At 42.4% G+C, this 18,383-nt stretch overlaps 1 protein-coding gene across 1 annotated transcript in view; it reads left to right on the top strand.

Moving 5' to 3' along the window:
- Positions 1–18,383, top strand: part of ERBB4 (erb-b2 receptor tyrosine kinase 4) — a 976,023-nt gene that overhangs the window by 760,942 nt on the left and 196,698 nt on the right. Inside the window, exons 13-15 of the mRNA XM_084642839.1 lie at positions 10,535–10,667; positions 12,900–12,993; positions 14,561–14,715. Of these exons, the coding sequence (XP_084498965.1) occupies positions 10,535–10,667; positions 12,900–12,993; positions 14,561–14,715 (382 nt within the window). The remainder of the gene's footprint in view (positions 1–10,534; positions 10,668–12,899; positions 12,994–14,560; positions 14,716–18,383) is intronic.

Raw genomic sequence — 18,383 nt, 5'->3', positions numbered from 1 at the left:
GATATATGCCATCATGTGCCAGCAATGCCCCTCTGCCATATACATTGGTCAAACTGGACAGTCTCTACGTAAAAGAATAAATGGACACAAATCAGATGTCAAGAATTATAACATTCATAAACCAGTCGGAGAACACTTCAATCTCTCTGGTCACGCAATCACAGACATGAAGGTCGCTATCTTAAAACAAAAAAACTTCAAATCCAGACTCCAGCGAGAAACTGCTGAATTGGAATTCATTTGCAAATTGGATACTATTAATTTAGGCTTAAATAGAGACTTGGAGTGGCTAAGTCATTATGCAAGGTAGCCTGTTTCCTCTTGTTTTTTCCTACCCCCCCCCTCCCAGATGTTCTGGTTTAACTTGGATTTAAACTTGAAGAGTGGTCAGTTTGGATGAGCTATTACCAGCAGGAGAGTGAGTTTGTGTGTGTCTGGGGGTGGGGGGATGTGAGAAAACCTGGATTTGTGCAGGAAATAGCCCAACTTGATTGTCATGCACATTGTGTAAAGAGTTGTCACTTTGGATGGGCTATCACCAGCAGGAGAGTGAATTTGTGTGGGGGGGTGGAGGGTGAGAAAACCTGGATTTGTGCTGGAAATGGCCCACCTGATGATCACTTTAGATAAGCTATTACCAGCAGGACAGTGGGGTGGGAGGAGGTATTGGTTCATATTCTCTGTGTATATATAAAGTCTGCTGCAGTTTCCACGATATGCATCTGATGAAGTGAGCTGTAGCTCACGAAAGCTTATGCTCTAATAAATTGGTTGGTCTCTAAGGTGCCACAAGTACTCCTTTTCTTTGTACATGGTGATGAGGGGCATATAACTACCTGGACTGACTGGTAGGGGGTACACTGCACCGTAAAAAAATTAGTGAATGTGCACAGAATTGATCTAGCATAAAATTTCTCTGTTTCTTCTATCAAAACAACTTTCTTTTTCAGTGAATATGGAAAAATTATGAATTTCTCCACATTCACTCCTGAGCAAACTTTCATCTATTTGTCAGAAAAGCTTCATTTTCACATAGCATTTTTTTATTATTATTATTTTACCCCTTTGGCTATGTACTTAAATCTCTTGTTTTTGTGGAAAAAAGAAAAAAATTCATAGCAAACATAAATAGAAGCACATTTTACTTTTTAACACATAGGCAACTCCTGGGACATTTATGGGTGTTTGTAGCCTCTCAGCTGAGAACTGAATTTAACCCCATACATTTCACCTGATTGTGAAATGTTGAAAATACAGTGGGTGGATCTCTTTGCATAGCCCCAGTGGTAAATCCAGAAATTACATTAAAAAAACCACAGCATGCTAGATACTAAACTTGTTTGGGACTAGGGGTGTTGAATGGGCATCTTCCAGCAGGCAGCTGTGTTGTCAGGTGTTTCAATAAATTATCCAGCTCTATTAAAATGAATTCTGGAGTACTATCCTAAATGCAATGCATAGGGCTCTCTTTGAATACAGTCTTTTCCTTTAATTGCTAGTATAAATCCAGTATAAGATATAGTTTATGGTGTGCATGCATCTTAATATTTTATGAAAATTCACTGTAAAAAGTGAAATACTATAAAGCTTTTTCTAGGGAATATAGTTTGGTAGTTAAGTTTACCAGCTTATCACCCTAAAATAAAGGGCCTGCTGCCTTTTTCCAGCACTGGGCCCACTGGTTCTTAACATAATGCCAGCAGAGAGCATTCATTAAATATGAATTTAGAAAGATTGATTTCGTGCAAAAAATTGTTTAAAATCTTCCAGTTTTATAGGCTCGTTCAGTGTCTAATGAAACCTTTCGAGATAAACTGTTACTTGTTGTGAATTGTATCAATTCAGCAGCCAATTAGAAACTTGAATAAATTATTACACTGTAATAAAGCCTGATTTGAGTCAATTGATAAAGTCAATAGAAGTCTTTCTACTGAATTCAGTGGGCTTTGGATCTTGCCCATGAAGAAATGATTGGTCTTTGGCCATGTACTTAAATAGCTAATTTTCATGTTTCCTCTCTACCCTGTGGAAACATACTGGGTTTGATACTTGTACCCTGTGCAAGCCCATTGAGAGGATATAAGCATATTTTCTGAAAATCTGTATGAAAATGAATTCCTGTCATAAGCAGTAACATCTTTTGAAGCTAAATGTATTGTGTGCTTTGATTAGGCTGACCGGATAGCAAGTGTAACCCTTCTGCCCATCAGAGTTGGCAGCAACAAGGGCCGGGTTCGGTATCTAGGGGTTCCATTCCAATAACACAATGCAAACCGGCTCGAGCCCCCACCCAGTGACCTGGGACAAATATATCCCACCCCCACTGGGCACCTCCAAGAGGCAATACTTCCCCTCTCGCAAGCACAGAGTGTGAGTGTAGCAAAAGTCTTTTAATAACAGAGAGAAACAATGTGTCATTATGTTGGGGAAACACCACCAACAGGATTCATAACACAACCCATGAGCAAAAACCCACCCCAAGCAAATTGGGGCATGTCCTTTCCCTTTGGTTCTTGAGTCCAGCAGCCCAAAGACACCCAAAGTCCCAAGAGTCCAACAACCCAAAAGTCTCTGTCCCTGGTCAGTGCAGCGCCAGAGTTTGGAAGTTTATCTGCAGAGCTTTACCTCCCAACATGGGTGGAGATGGGGGGGAGGGTTAAGGGGCAACTTACGTGGTCCAAAGCCGATTGCCCCACCTCTCCATGGGGCTCGGCTCCGCTCCACCAGCTGTCCCGCAAATCACTCCACTCCACCAGCCACTCTGCTCTGCCAGCCGTCCCATGAGACGCTCCAGCCGTCCCACGAACTGCTCCGCAATATATCTTCAGGCCCTCCCACGACTTAACACAACGCTCAGTGATTTCAGCTCTTAGTAAGTTCAGCTCTTTTGTGATTTCAGCTTGTAGTAGTGCTGGTGCACCATTGGCCCAAAGTGAATTCAGCTCAGCAGCCTGTAACTAGACTCCCAATGGAATCAAAATTAGCTCTGATATTCCACAGTGGAGAGAGGAGGAAGTACAATTAGCATGTAAGGGCCCTCACCAGGGGGCCCATGCCACCAAGTATTAATATCTGTCCCCAGCCTCTCTCTCAATTCACAGAGTTTTGGAACCCATGTCCCTTGCCTAGCGAATGCTACTTAGTTGATGGTGAGTCCCTCCATCATAACAAAAGGCTAAGTACAGTTCCACTGTCCTTGATTCACATAACTAGGATAATAACAATTTATTCTTCGTGCCCCAATAACAGAGACACTGGGGATCCCACAGCAGCCAAAGTGACCATTTGGGCAGCTATGGGCTCATGCTAGGCGGGGTGGGTGTGCCTATGCAAATGAGATCAGCCCCTGAAGTTCTTTTCCACAACTTGCCACACCTCACCACCAGATGTCAGGGTGGAGCTCATCCTGACTCTGCTTACACAAGTGTGAAAAATCTGGATGGGGTGGGGGGTAATAGGAGCCTATATAAGAAAAAGCCCCAAATATCGGGACTGTCCCTATAAAATCGGGACATCTGGTCACCCTAGCTTTGACTGTATGGGGAAGAAAAGAACATTTTAATATACAGGAGGACCAATACCAAACCAAACCCGAAAAGACCAGACTAATGCATTTTTACAAAATTTATCTCAAAATTTCAATCCTTCCCTACCAAGTTTCAGTTCAGAACACATTTTTATGGCTTAGTAATAAGCACCTGGAAATAGTGATTTCTTACTTCCTGTCTTCTTTTCATGGGCTGTGAATAGGCCTATCTTGTTGAGATTCCAAGTGGGGTAATTACATTTTGCCTACCTAAAATTCCTCTGTAGTTTCAGTTTGATAAGACTCTCAATCTTCTGTCCTGAGTCATTTCATTACATTGATACATGCTATTTAAGCAGAAATGCCCATGTAAGAATTTATATTAAAAAACCACATTCTAATTACATAGAAAAGTAAAGACGTAATAATTTCAATATAATGAAACCTAATTAATAAGCAAATGGGAAGCTGCCTTTTTTTGACCGTTTGTTTGTGCAAAGCTGAAGTGAGAGTCTCAGTCTTAGCATTAGAAAGCATTGGAAATCGGAGCAGTCCAAAGGAACTAAAATACGACAGCTATTTTTAAAATTGTTTAACAGGTGCTTAAATCAACCATTAAATTAATTAATTAATAAAAACAATGTCTGCAAAGTATTTGCCTTACCACAACTGTGAGACTTTGATTTCTTGTGCTCTTAAATGCCAAAGCCAATTATTAAGTCTTATTTACTTACGTCACCAAAATGAGTGCCTGCTATAAAGTCTTGTTTTAAAAAGCGACAACAGCCTCCTTCAGTGAAGCAAGATACTTACCCAATACTAAGTATATCTTTAAAATATCCTTTTCTAGGGCCAGTTTCTGCAAATGATCTTCCCAGATGCATCCATTTGTCGGATTTAGCCCTTTAATGTATATTCTGTCTAATACATATTTAGTTAGCTAACCAAGATCCCATTCCTGTGCTTCACATTATGGGGCTACTCACAGGATGTAAAGTAACACCCAGGCATAAGTCTTTGCGGGACTGAGACCTAAAGTAACATAAGTTGTCAAACCACTGCCACTTTTCTTCAGCTGCCTTCGTTCCCAGAAAACAAACATCTTATTGATGGTGATTCCTGTGCACTGTTGGCTGAGTGGATAGTCAAATTATTGTTGTTCGATCGGGACATTAGATGAAGGACCCCTCTCTAAATGTTGTGGGTCATCATCAAATTTAGACATGGATAAGAGCTATTGAGTCATCCAATATCTTGAATTATTATTATTTATTATTATTCTGTTGATACAGTAACTTTGTTTAATAAAGTTTAATACTATGGGTACAGTCCAAGGAATCTGTATATATGAGTGGCTGAAATTTGATGGAGATCACCAATCTATATGTTGTTTAATTAGTATGATTCACCTGTAGCTTGGGGATGTGAATGACATGTACTGTGGTATAACTGGGTAAGGAGTAGGGTCAGGAAAAATTCAGATAAAAATACTTCGAAGAAATACAGATTGGAGACAACAAGTAACTATTGGAATTAAACCTGGGATGAACACTTCACTGCTGACGTGAAGTTGGTGGAGCATCGTGCATGTTTTGCGGGGTTTGTGCAAATGCTTTCAAAGTGCTCAGATTCTGCATTTTATAAACTCTGTCCTTTGCTCAAGCTCCGTTCACTTCTTCTCCTGGAGACCTATTTAAAACCAGAAAAAACCTAATGGTTCTCCTGCTGCCAAGAGTGGTATTTTGTTATCCAGTTTAGTCCAATCTATCTAGCTGCCTGGTAACCAATGTGATTTTCAGTATCCATGGATGACAGTACTGTATTGTACATGAAGCTCCTTGAGAAACACTACAGCTGAAAAACTTTCCACATTAATGACTTTTTCCCCCTAAAGAATGGTTAAAACAAGTCAATGCTTTGATGTCCTTTATTAAAAACATTGCTAACATACTCAGGGGTGTAATAGAATGGGAGGTCTGTTAGTCAGCAGTCCCTTCCATGATTGCTTGGTCCAAACCACAACTTTGGGAGATCCTGTGTGGTGACAAACTTTGTTTTGGATGAGCTGAAGAGCTTGGGAAGGCTATCAGCAACCTCAGTGAGGAATCACCCACGTATATACAACAACCGAAATCTACCTCTTCTGTACCATTTGGGACGCAGATCACCCTGGATAATAGACCTGTCCTAGTTAATATTCTTTTCAGAACTCTCGCCAGTCTTGTAAATGATACTTTATGATTCTGTTTATGATACAAATCATAAGAGATGATTTCCACTCCCAGGAGACTAAGCAACAGGTCAGGAAATTCTTGCAGCTGTTTCTCTCAGCTACTGGGAAAAGCAATCAGCGAGCTCAATAAAGCGGTGTAAATGAGCAAGAATTTAAACCTCCCCCTAGCTGGAACCCCTTCACTGTAAGCTGTTTGGAAAAGAAGCAGCAAGTTTGTAGTGTTTTCAGTCAATTAAGCTCATAAAACGTTGAGGCCTAATTGACTTTTTCCTTGCTTGTTTAATTAACTGAGTAATATTATTGTGGAACTTTTGTTTAACAAAGGAGACGGGGAAACGAGGCTCCTAATGAAAGATTACTCAACAGTTTATTTTCTATGTGAATCGAGGATTTTTTGTCTTCCTTTAACACAGTTTGTTTCTTTGTCAAACTTTCAGACACTCCTGGCAGAGCGCTGTTTCCGTTTATGTTTAGAAATAGTCTCTGGCAGAGAAAAGAACTGTAGGCCTGTTTCTCATTTACATTTAAGGCTCCTTTACCTACTCTGGTAGTGTTAAAGGGGCTGTTAAGTGGACATGCATGTTGTTTACACTATTTTATTACTACTACCCCTCAAAGGGCTGCAGCATACTCCCCCTGTGTGGCCAACCAGCTCCTCTGTCTAGTGTGTAGCTGTGGCAGACCGACTGCTTTGCCTGCTCTCCAGCCCTTGATTCTCCCTTTAGAGTGTTGGATGCTCCTCAGGGAGTAGCTAAGGAGGACTCCCTATGTTGAGTTCTGGGACTGCAATTCTGCTCAGGCATTATACAGGCCACATATGGGTGAGTGGAGGTTCCCTGCTCCGAGCTTTCTCCCCCCTACGCTGAGCCCCAGAGTAAGAGCTATGCAGGGTCTGTTCCTATATTAACTAGGATCTCCGCCCTACCACCTTGTGTTATGCATGAGGAGGTGAATGCCAGAGCACTGCTGTCTTCATTAGTGTTACCTTAAAGCATGTTTGCAGCTTAAGCTTCGGTCACTGGCACAATCACCAGTTGTAGGTCTGGGCGGGCTGTTCTGTTTCCTTCTAATCCATTCTGTTGTCTTGGTCAGTTGACAGGGGCACCATAAATCCCCAGATATTTCCTCTCTAGCACATGGATTGTCTGGTTGACATGACATGGGGTTACTCAGTGGTAGCTAGTTCGCATCTCATATTTTCAGTGCTGCTCTCAACAGTGGAGAGTTGCCATAAACCAGCAAATGGAAATCAGTATCATGCCAACTCACAGCCCATGCCCACACCTCAGTAAAAAAGCAGTGGATCAATTTTTCACACTTGGTAATCCAGCCGTGAAGTGCTGATGGTGTTTTTGCCAAGATATCAATAGTAGTGGCTTGGGGAATCTGGCATCTCTACCGCGGAGCTGTCATCGTTCGTGTCCAGGCCTCCACTCTGACACCAAATGTCTAAGAATGTTTGTAACAGGAAGCATCGTGTTGTCTACAATACGTGCGACATTTGCTAGTGGGTGCAGATTCAGTGCCTAAAATACAAAGGGCTAGTGCAAATCCATCGACTTTGGAGGAGATTATTAAGAGGCAAACTGAATGAAATATCAAAAACTGCTTGGGAATATTAGAAAAATAAGCTTAGAGAGCTGTTTGAGAACCAAGCGACATAATATAGGTTTACGGTTAGAATGCTGTTGAGGTGGTTTGGGGCTGAATCTGCTCTCACACTAGCTTTACATCATTCTGGCTCTTTTGACTTCAGAAGCATTTATCCTGTTATGCAATAGTGTAACCGAGAAGAGAATCAGGGCCATTAATGTAGATGAAATAGGCTTTCAGCCAAAATTAACATGTTCAAACAAAAATTGCATAGCCATCTGGAATTATTATTAACTTTAATAGTTTTCTTTCTGCTTGGGTGTAGCTGATTGATGCTTTGAGGAACAGAAGGAAATATGTAACTGAGCCCTCTGCAATAAATGCTACTTAGTTGTTTTTTGTTTAGCATGTGGATATTTTTACTCTTTTCTAGCCTAAAAAGTTTAGAGGAGAGTTGCCAAACTATTCCAGACATGTTTCAGAGTAGCAGCCGTGTTAGTCTGTATCCGCAAAAAAACCCAGGAGTACTTGTGGCACCTTAGAGACTAACAAATTTATTAGAGCATAAGCTTTCCAGACATGATGAATCTGTGTCCTGTTCTTGGTCCTAGATGTCTGTAGAGTTCCAGTATCCTGAGTGTTACATTGTACAGTAATGGATGAGACAATGCACAAATTCTGTGGAACCAACAATATCACATAATGTAGCCATTCTCAACCAGCATTAGCTCTGTACAAGGTGACAAGCTCAATAGTGAATCTCCTGCCTTTTGAAGCTGCTTTTACGCATGGGCTGGAGGACACTAACTCTGATTAGTTCTCCACGCAGTCCCCGGAAGGAGATTAAAGTGAAATACCATAAGCCTCTCTCAGCATTGAAGCCCACAAAAACATTTTGCGCGGAAAAAGAAATAATTTAAATGAAGAACTGCATTCCACAAGCTTTATAAGCCAAGGAACTAGGATAGCATCCAATTTCAAGAACAAAGGGAAGGTACAAGATGCTTCTCAGAGCTGCAGTCCTTGCTTATGTCATTGGCTTTTCAGATACCTTGTTTGTCTTCTTGCTTGGGCCCAGCAAAGAGAAATCTATGAAAATGCAGCACATTGTGCAACATGTGATTGCACATGTTTTTCCCCCTAAGAAGTGCGGCATAGTACATACAGCAGGCAGTAAGCTGGATGATGATGGAAGGAGGGACCAGACAAGCAAAGCAGGTGAAAGGGATGCATCCTGTCTTTGCAACTTGAATATCATCTGTCACAGTATGATAAAACAAGTCTGAGAAAGACATTCTTCAATCACCTCCGCACACTGCTACCCATCATCCACTTGTGGCAGTGCAAGAAAATACACACCCAGAGGCTACGTCCCTAGTAACTTGCATGGGTTTGCACAACCGCCAAAGTAGCGTTTGCATTCTGTATGGGGAATTATGCTTAATTTTGCTATCACCACTGGGTGACTCTGTGTATATAGATGTGGGTGTTATTCTGTATCTATAATATGTGTCCACTCCATACGGCTAAATTCAGGCACTGAATTTAGCCGTATGGAGTGGAAATCTATCAACAAATAAATTTGTTAGTCTCTAAGGTACCACGAGTCCTTTTCTTTTTATAATATGTGTGTGTTTTTTATTGGACGTTTCATTTTTTTACTGTGTTTTTTATGACATTGTGTAAAACTCTACCTAAAAACAAACAACGTATTTTGTCACTTATCACTTCTTTTACTTTTATCAAATCATGGGTCTTCCTACTTGCTAATTGCGACAGAACATTTAAAAGAGAGCTCTTTGCTTTTTAATCTGCACAGTCTATCACATGGCACCAACTGACATAAAAAACCACACATCTAGGAGAATGATAGCCTCCTCCGTCAGGGATCAGGGGCTGGTCTAATCAGTATAAACTGAGCCAGCCCGGAATGGCTGAGAGCCTGCGTTCTCTCCACAGTACTGATTTGCTGCTTGCTCCAACACCTCTCCCTTCCTTTGTCTTTCTGTCTGATTCATCCTCTCCTAACATAACTCCAAAGAAAGGGTTTAAATAACAAAAGAAAAAGAAAAGGAGGACTTGTGGCACCTTAGAGACTAACCAATTTATTTGAGCATAAGCTTTAGTGAGCTACAGCTCAAATAAATTGGTTAGTCTCTAAGGTGCCACAAGTCCTCCTTTTCTTTTTGCGAATACAGACTAACACGGCTGTTACTCTGAAACCTGTCAAAAAGAAAAAGAGCAAAGGCTCCACACTAATATGCTCCTTGCTGTCTTCACATTGGTCAGTCTGCCTATATGTTAATCCCCTATCCCTATCCTTTGTCTTCTCTGCTTAGACTGTAAGCTCTTTGGGGCTGGGGCTGTCTCTGATTTTACAGCTGTATAGTGCTTAGTGCAATGGAGCCCTGTTTTCAGTTGGTCCCTGGGAGCTACCATAATAAACATGGTAAACAATAAAAAATTGATAAAACTGCTTGCATTGCTCTAAGCTCGGTCAGGTCTAATTAAGTTATTTCATTGCTGTTTTCAGAACATACGTTCTGTGATGGATTTCTTGTGACACCCTGCAGGGATTTAATTTTGGATAAAGGCCCCTGAAAAATAAATCCCTCTTGACCCCCAATTCAAGCAAGCATTTCTCAGAAGTGTCCAGCATTGGCCTAACCCCACACTAATTGAAGTCAATCCTACTTGATTTAAAATTGAGTTAGGCAAACATTGAATGCTTCTGCAAAACCCAGCCTCAAGGCTTTATAGGAGAGGGCATATCACCCCTTCCCTCCTATGCATGTAACCCCCCCCCAAATTGACAGGGCCAGTCAATGTAACTGTTCTGCTAAATCTTCCCCTGCTGGCAAATGCCCAGGAGATCCACCATGACGGTTCATCGGCAAGAAATGGGAAAGGGGAAACTATGCAAACATTTACAGTGGGTGTCTAGGAAGTTAATGCCTGATCACTCCAGTCTTTCTGCATCCCATGCATGGGCTGTGCTGTGGAGACCACTGAATCCCTCCCTGCTCTGAGGCAGGGAGCGGAAGAGGCCATTCTGTGGGTAGTAGCTTCTTTGTGTCTGGATGATGGGAGAAGGACTTCCCTTCTGGTGTGTTAGAAAGTAATACTCTCAATCTAATAGCTAACGACACTAAAAATATCTTCATTCCTCTCTCTGTTTTCAGCTGCAGAGGGAATGGTGTGTAACAACTTGTGCTCAAGTGACGGCTGTTGGGGCCCAGGGCCAGACCAGTGTCTGTCCTGCAAACGCTTCAGCAGAGGAAGGACCTGTATAGAATCTTGTAACCTTTATGATGGGTAAGACATCACCCTTGCTTGTTTGTTCCCCAAAGGGTATTGATTATGTTGACAGTTCAGGAATCACAGGGACAGATTCTGATGTCCTGACATTGAGTAACACCTTATTCCACCAATAGTTCCATTGATTTCAACAGAAATACTCCGTGGAGTAAGGTGCTGTTTACTCGGTGTGAGTACTCAAAATCTGGCCTTGAGATGGAGGAACAAGTGGATGGGTTCATATGGTACTCCAGCTATGACAGTACTTCTAGATACATTTTTATTTTCACTCCAAACATTCTCAATTCCTTTCTCTTTATGTTTCCCTCTGGAACAACAATAGTTATGTTACAAGTGATAAAACTGAGTATATACATTCATGGAGCCATAGTCTGTTCATGCTTCACAGTTGTCCTTCCTTAGTAATGATGTTCTTCTTTCTTATCCCCAAGCCAAGGACTTTGGCAGAGCTAACTGCAGGCGTTTTTAGAGTTAAGCTTTGGTAATGCAGGATTCTCATATGCCCTTGCTATTGTTTCTTGCTAAATTTTGGAGTTTGATTTCTTTGCCCTTCTCCCTCCTGCCATAACTCCCACAGTACATGGCATTTCTAGATGTTTGTATAGACCTTCACTGGGAGGATGGGGTCTTACAGATCACGGAGACATAGCTGCGTGAAACTGTCTTTTGACAGCACCTTTAAGCGTTATTTTTCTATGTTACTTATGAAATACGTACAGAAAGAAAAGAAAAAGGTTGGAGGGTGGAATCTCATTTCCCAGATGATGACATAACATGTTGCCCAACATTTCTTTATAATAAGGATCAACAAATCCTCATTGATTTTAATATTTTTTGCACCCCAAGAGGTGTTAATTAAAAATAAAAGCACTATATGGCTTCTTTCTGTTCTTTTTTGTTCCTTGGATACCAGCTTATGTGATTATCATAAAGAGACAATGGAATGAACTTCCTGTAAACACACTAAACTATTGCAAAATCCTTTCTTTCTTTCTCAAAGCAAGGAAATGACATAGAAAAAAACTGTCAAAATTACACTATAGCTAAAATTTTACATGCATTCAAGTCAGGGAAGATGAAGTTGTGAGGCCAGATTGTGCTGCTACTTAGGCCAGGGTAAAGCCGACTGCAATTTACACTGCAGCCACAATCCAGACATGTTTGTTTATACATTAGTAAGCACCGTGTCCTGTTCACATGACCTGAGTAGGAGCTATCCTTTAAGCCAGGGTATTCATGTTCATGTTGATAAGGAAATGGTGTTTGCCCCTTGCACAACGGGCAAGGATACAGTTGCCCAAAACTTCCAGGACCTCTGCAACTTTTGGGGGCCTTCAGTGGAGACCTGAACTGTCTGGGTGCAGGTCCTATGCATTTGCAGTGGCTCCAGGGCCCTCAATCTCCCCTGTAGGCAGCTTCAGTGGAGCTAGGCTGCTAAGGTTGTACCCTTCCACATGGGCAGTGTGTCAGCATGAAGTGTCTCTGCTTCAAAGTTAAAGCAGCCTCTGATTTCATGCTACATTCTCTTCAATGAAAGATTCCCATGGATTCCTTTTTATACTTACTTAACTGGGTTGCCATAATAAACCCTAATGGCACCAAGAGAGCACTTACAACCCGTCGGATTTAGGTTGATAAAGTAACGATGAGGGCCACATCCTCAGCCGTGACAACTTGAAGTGGCGCTGCTGAAGTCCACAAGCTTCACCACTTCATTGTTTGTAGCTGTTTCATGCACACTGTATGTCTGCACCGAAATCAACAGTGTGATGGCAGCATGGGCAGACATAGCCGAACCGGCTTTTATCTACCTAGCGCAAATAACAGTCACTGGGAGAGCGCACAGGCTGGTCGTGCGAGTCCATTCGCAGGGTCCTGGGAGGGTTTGTTCAGCCTGTGTAGCTGCTGCAACTTCGCTGCTTGGGAGACTGGGGGAGGGCGGGGGGCATGCTGTGGAAATCAGCTGGCTGCAGTTCAGTTCCACACCCCCGCCCCGTGATTGTGATGGTGTTCTTATTTCTTAATATGCACACAACCTGCCAAAGGGGCTCAACAAATGATAATACAGGTGTTGGGTTTGGTCCTCATTGGGTGTAAATCAGCATAGTCCCACTGAAGTTGATGAAGCTATGTTGATTTACCCCAGCTGAAGATCTAGTCCATTAAATTCAGATCCGTTCCAGCTTGATTTTCATTAACCACTCACCTGTCTGACTAATGTTTCCGCAGGGAATTCCGAGAGTTTGCGAATGGTTCTGTGTGTGTGGAGTGTGATCCCCAGTGTGAGAAGATGGAAGATAACATGATCACATGCTATGGGCCGGTAAGCACAACATAAATACTTTAAAAGAAAAGGAGGACTTGTGGCACCTTAGAGACTAACCAATTTATTTGAGCATAAGCTTTCGTGAGCTACAGCTCACTTCATCCGATGAAGTGAGCTGTAGCTCACGAAAGCTTATGTAAATTGGTTAGTCTCTAAGGTGCCACAAGTCCTCCTTTTCTTTTTGCGAATACAGACTAATGCGGCTGCTACTCTGAAACCCATAAATACTTGGTAGCTGTAACCTGGTTAGTAAGGCTGCACTAGTGTAGGCATTTTTATAAACGTATGTTATTGTCCAATGGGACTTTTGCCGTCATCACTCACAACCATTTCAGATACATCAGCAGTAAATGGTGACAAGCAAAATAAATTTGACACACCCACAGAACCTTCTTTGATCACTGTTGAGGTGTTTTTCCCCCTCCTATGTTGAGTTGAATCCTGTTCTACTCCATGCCTGCAGTCTCCTAGAAAAATTCTGTCTTAAGCAATTGCATTCTGCCAATGCAGATTACCCGACTGGACAAAGAATTCCTCATGTCCATCCTTATAGCTGTATGAAATGTTGTTGGCAGCACTTTAACCGGTGATGAGCCTCACCGAAAAGGCTTTTTGGTAGTGGGGAAAGTGAAGTGATCCTTATTTTTTTGCCCTTTGTGCACAGTCTGAATAAAAGGTAGGAACTGCATGGGCACTTGAATATATACAATCCCTCCCCCAATATCTGGGAAGAGCTTATATTTTGGGCTTTTTGTCGTTACAGATTGGCTGAGAGAACTTGGCTCATTATTTATTTTTGTGACTCACTGATTACAGAGTGTGCTATATAGATGATCACAATCTGTTTTATTATAATCTCTGCAGTTCACCCATTCGGGAAATTAATGTCCTAAGTTTTCTACCAGTGTAGTATATTTGGATTTATAGCAGGCCACTGGCAAGGCACTTGGGTTCTGCGTCATACAGAATTTCTTTGGTGACAGCTGGTAGCACTATGCATAAGTTTGCCTAACTCACTGTAGGCCCGACTCCATTGGTTTTGGATGAAGCTTGTCATCAAGACCAGTAAACTTTATTTCTTTATACTTCAGGAGACTTGATTTACAGTTTGTAACTTTAGGTCTCCATGCGTAATAATGCAAATGAAATCCCCAGCTCCTGGAGGGAAACGTGACTGCATGCTATTGCTGGGACCAGAAATCACAGGCAAAATACAGTGTGGAGATAAGCCTGTGACACAAATGATCCCATCAAGGTGCCATCAGGACCACTTTGTAGCTTCGTTTAATATTGAGCAGTGGTATAGGAAAATTCCAGGTATAGGAACACTCCAGAATAGGAACACTCCAGAAGGAGCACTCTGATAGTATTCTCTATGTAATACATTTTCAGCATAGTGCCCCAGGATCTCATTGGAGTCACACGGCGAAATCCCTGTTTGCTACGAGGGAAATGTATCCCTCTATCTTTGAGCGTACAGCACCCAGCATATTGTCAGTAGCTCTTGCGTGGTAATAAATAGTAGAGTAAATCTAATACGCTGCGTTTCTCTCTTGCTCCCCAGGGACCAGACCACTGCACCAAGTGTTTCCATTTTAAGGATGGCCCCAACTGTGTGGAAAAGTGCCCTGATGGCTTACAGGGGGCAAACAGCTTCATTTTCAAATACGCTGATGAGGACCGTGAGTGTCACCCTTGTCATCCAAACTGCACACAAGGGTAAGCTGGAGTTCTGCAAATAGCAAGCGTTGCTATTTAACGTTTATGTTAGGTAATGGTTTTGTTTGGTTACTGCTTGGCCAGGAAAAGTATTTATCATTCCTGGAAGTCTATGCATACGCAGCTATGACATCACCTTTGGTTTTAGGATCCAGAATCCAGTCATTAAGGTTTTGCAGCTAATTAGTAGACTAATTAGCACTGCACTTCCAAACTTATCGGAATTGGTTCTTGCAGCAGTGCTCTTGACCTTCCCGATAACAAGCACTGGTATGGAAAGCGTTTCTAATATACGTACATGAAAGCTGGCATGTACACAGATACCATATTGAATATTTATTTGTGTAGAGGCTTTTCTCACGGTGACCATCATCACATCTCAGCATGAATGGATTCGTGCCAGTGAGTCACTACTAATTCACAGATTGGAACTGAGGCAAAGGAAGATTAAGTGACTTGTCTAGGACCACACAGCAAGGTTGTACCAGAGCTGGGAACTGAACTTGGATCTCCCGAGTCCCCACATCATCCTTCCTGCTGAGACACAAAACCAGTGGAGAGGGGAGGCAGCTGTGGCTTCCGCTTTCACCTTATAGAAAGTTGATGCTAGAGGGCATTTGTCTTACCTGTGCCATAGCCTGGCCTGATTCAAGTGCAAATGCTGACGTGGCCTTTTCACCAACACACCCTCTTGTGAGCTGAGCCAAGAGACCAGCAGTTGGAAGTGGCAGAGGCAAAATGGGGACAGTTCAAAGTATCTATTATTAAAAACAGTAGTAGGTAATCAAACATTTTATAGTCCCCTGCCTCATTGTGTCATTCCTGTGGTCAGCAACACTTCTCCCGCCTTCTCCTCACCCGAGATGGGCCCCAGGAGAGAAGAGTGGGAGGTATTTTTCTAATGGTGGTGGCTCTCGGTTATAACGAATCAGTTAAAAAAAGTTCTCACATTCAGAAGAGAGGCAGTGTCCAAAACTATCCATAGGATTCATCTACAACAGTCAGCAGTACTGTTGATTTCACAAACTGGATTACAGTCCTTTTAAATGCATTCTTTCCCCCGCTCTGTTGTCACCTTTGAGACCATCCCTTTCCATTGTCATTCAGCTGAATTACTTGTTCCTCCTCCCGTGTTTCTCTTGTCCCCATCAATTGCCCTATCTGTTAATGGCACCTGGTACCTGATGCAGTGCTCTAAATTTTCAAAAGCAACTAGTGATTTTTGGGTGCCCCAGTGTTTAGGTGCCCAACTAGAGGCACCTGAAAGGAACTCGATTGACAGAGGGCTCATTAATTTTGGAATCAGATCTCTTTAAGGTTTCTCAAGTTGATCCCCGCAAATCACTAGTTGCTTTTGAAAATGTAGGCCATTTTGTCTGGCAGGTAAGTGTCTGTATCCAGATGAGGCTTCTGGGTCATCTGAAAGACCATCTGACATCAGGTATTGCAGAAACAAAGCACCCGTGCCAGAGGACTTGACTTCAAACACTGCTCCTGGTGTGTATGGATCAAGAACCAAGTCATTTTCTAATGGCAGTCCTCTCAAAACGGGCCCCAGGTCAGCACTTTTTAAGAGATGTGAGTTTTTACCAGCCAGAGGCAAGGCTTCAGAAAGTGGCATGAGCATTAAGAAATCCTGTACCCAAGTAACTCTAGAGAAATAAGCAGTTATCATTTTGCACTTGAGTTAAAAATATTCTTATGAGGAGACAATAGGTTATGTCTGAGGCAGAGGAAGAGCAAGAACACTTCATGCAGTGAAGTAATCCTCCACAGGAGGATGTTATTGTTTTGCAGCTAAAATTAAACCAGTAAATTATTCAATATAATGTTGATGTCAACAGCTGTTGCCATTCAAAATGAGACCTTTTGCTGTTTTTGCAAATCTAATTACAATAGCGCCATTAGGGAAATGAAAGCGAGATCACAGAGACCCAGCCAGGATCTGTTGCAGATTCATCTTCCTCTCAGCCCTTTTAAATCAGAGTTATACAATTAAAAAAAATGTAGGAGAAGGGGATAGGAAGAAACACTAAAAAAAGAGAGAGAAACTTACCTCAGGAGCAGGGTTTCTGATGATGGTTTTAATGGACTATGGAAGTGTCATTCAGATCAACTACTTCTATGTCTAGATTCTCCATTTACAGTCTGCCCTGAGAAGAAACTGTAATGGAGCTGCATTGGCCTGAGAGCAGACTAGAAACTCACACTTCTGCCTCTGCTCCCCCCTTCTTCAGGGGCAGAAGAAGGTAAACTCAGCTCAGTCCCTTCTGTATTGAAATCTTTAAACCATGATTTGAGGACTTCAGTAGTTCAGACATAGGTGAGAGGTTTACTGCAGGAGTTGGGGGGGGGGTGAGATTCGGTGGCCTGCATTGTGCAGGAGGTCAGACTAGATGATCATAATGGTCCCTTCTGACCTTAATGTCTATGAGTCTATGAGTATACTCAACCAGCTAATCAGGCCCTGGAAATGGAGAGGCATAGCCAATGAACCTTCCAATCCCCCCACCTGTTGTTCAGAGCAAGGAGTATTGAGCCGATGGGCCCCTGTTTTCCCCATCATGGCTGGAACAGGAGAATATGGGGGTAGGGGAAAAGGGAAATTACCCCTGTGCAGCCTTTGGGTTCTTAAACAACTAGAAAGAAGCAAGTCATTGGGATTTTGCAGGGCCCTGAGCAGTTGGACTTTGAATTGATAATATTCACTGGCAGCTCCTGTCTGAATGGAGCTGCAGCTCCTCGTGCATTGGGTCTTTTGTTTTGTCATTTGACACTTTAACCTTCGGCTTTCCCCTCATCCAGCAGCATCCATGCTGCCGGGACTCATTAGACGAATGAATATGTCACATTGCCAGGATATGCCAGTCTGCAGATGAATGGCAGACACCCATAGTGATGGTGCCAAAAAGTTTTCCTCTGTGCTCCCTGAGTAACATGCACACAGAGGTATGGTTGGCCTCTAGAGCAGGTAGATTAGCTTTGGCCAGTCGAATGCTAGTTCTAGTGAGATCCTCATCCCCGTCTTATAAAAGGGGGAACATTCCTTGAAACCACTGATCAGACACATCCGGATTTAAATTAAGAGTCTGGAAAATACCTATGCACGGCCCTTTTATTTAAAAAAAGTATAATAATCTGGTTAACCTCAAATGTTACTTTCTAGTACTTCTAAAAACATCCTTATATCATCTCAAATGTACTTGTATCGCTCTGCAGTTACGTTAAACTGTGATGGTCATAATGAGTGCCCCAGATGTCTGGTCTTTATACATCGTCCTTCTTCTTGCCAACATTGTCAGGCTCTCATTGAGTATGCCCCGGGAGAGAAAAGGAATCAATTTGTCTTCCCCACCCCCTTCTAATTTAGAATTCTCCAGCTTCACTGCCTTCCTGTAGAAATGAGTATTTAAATTTTCCTCCTTGAGCAGAACTCTTCAAGAAGAAGAAAAAGGGAACAGTGATGGCATGCCTCTCCAGATATTTGGCCCACAACTGAACTGGTTCAGCAAAGTCATAATCATACTCCATCTAGCGTGTCTGTTAGCGTCTGTGCTAGATCGATTGCGGGAGCAAAATTGACCCCAGCAGTGCAGCTAAAATATCTGTCAGCCAGTGTTCTGCTGCTTCCAAGCACCAATCATACGCAGTGCGAGCCCGTTCCTGCA

The sequence above is a fragment of the Lepidochelys olivacea genome (assembly GCF_965140295.1).
Source record: "Lepidochelys olivacea isolate rLepOli2 genome assembly, chromosome: 11".
In the NCBI taxonomy this organism is placed as follows: domain Eukaryota; kingdom Metazoa; phylum Chordata; order Testudines; family Cheloniidae; genus Lepidochelys; species Lepidochelys olivacea.
This window is presented reverse-complemented; position numbering and strand designations above follow the sequence as displayed.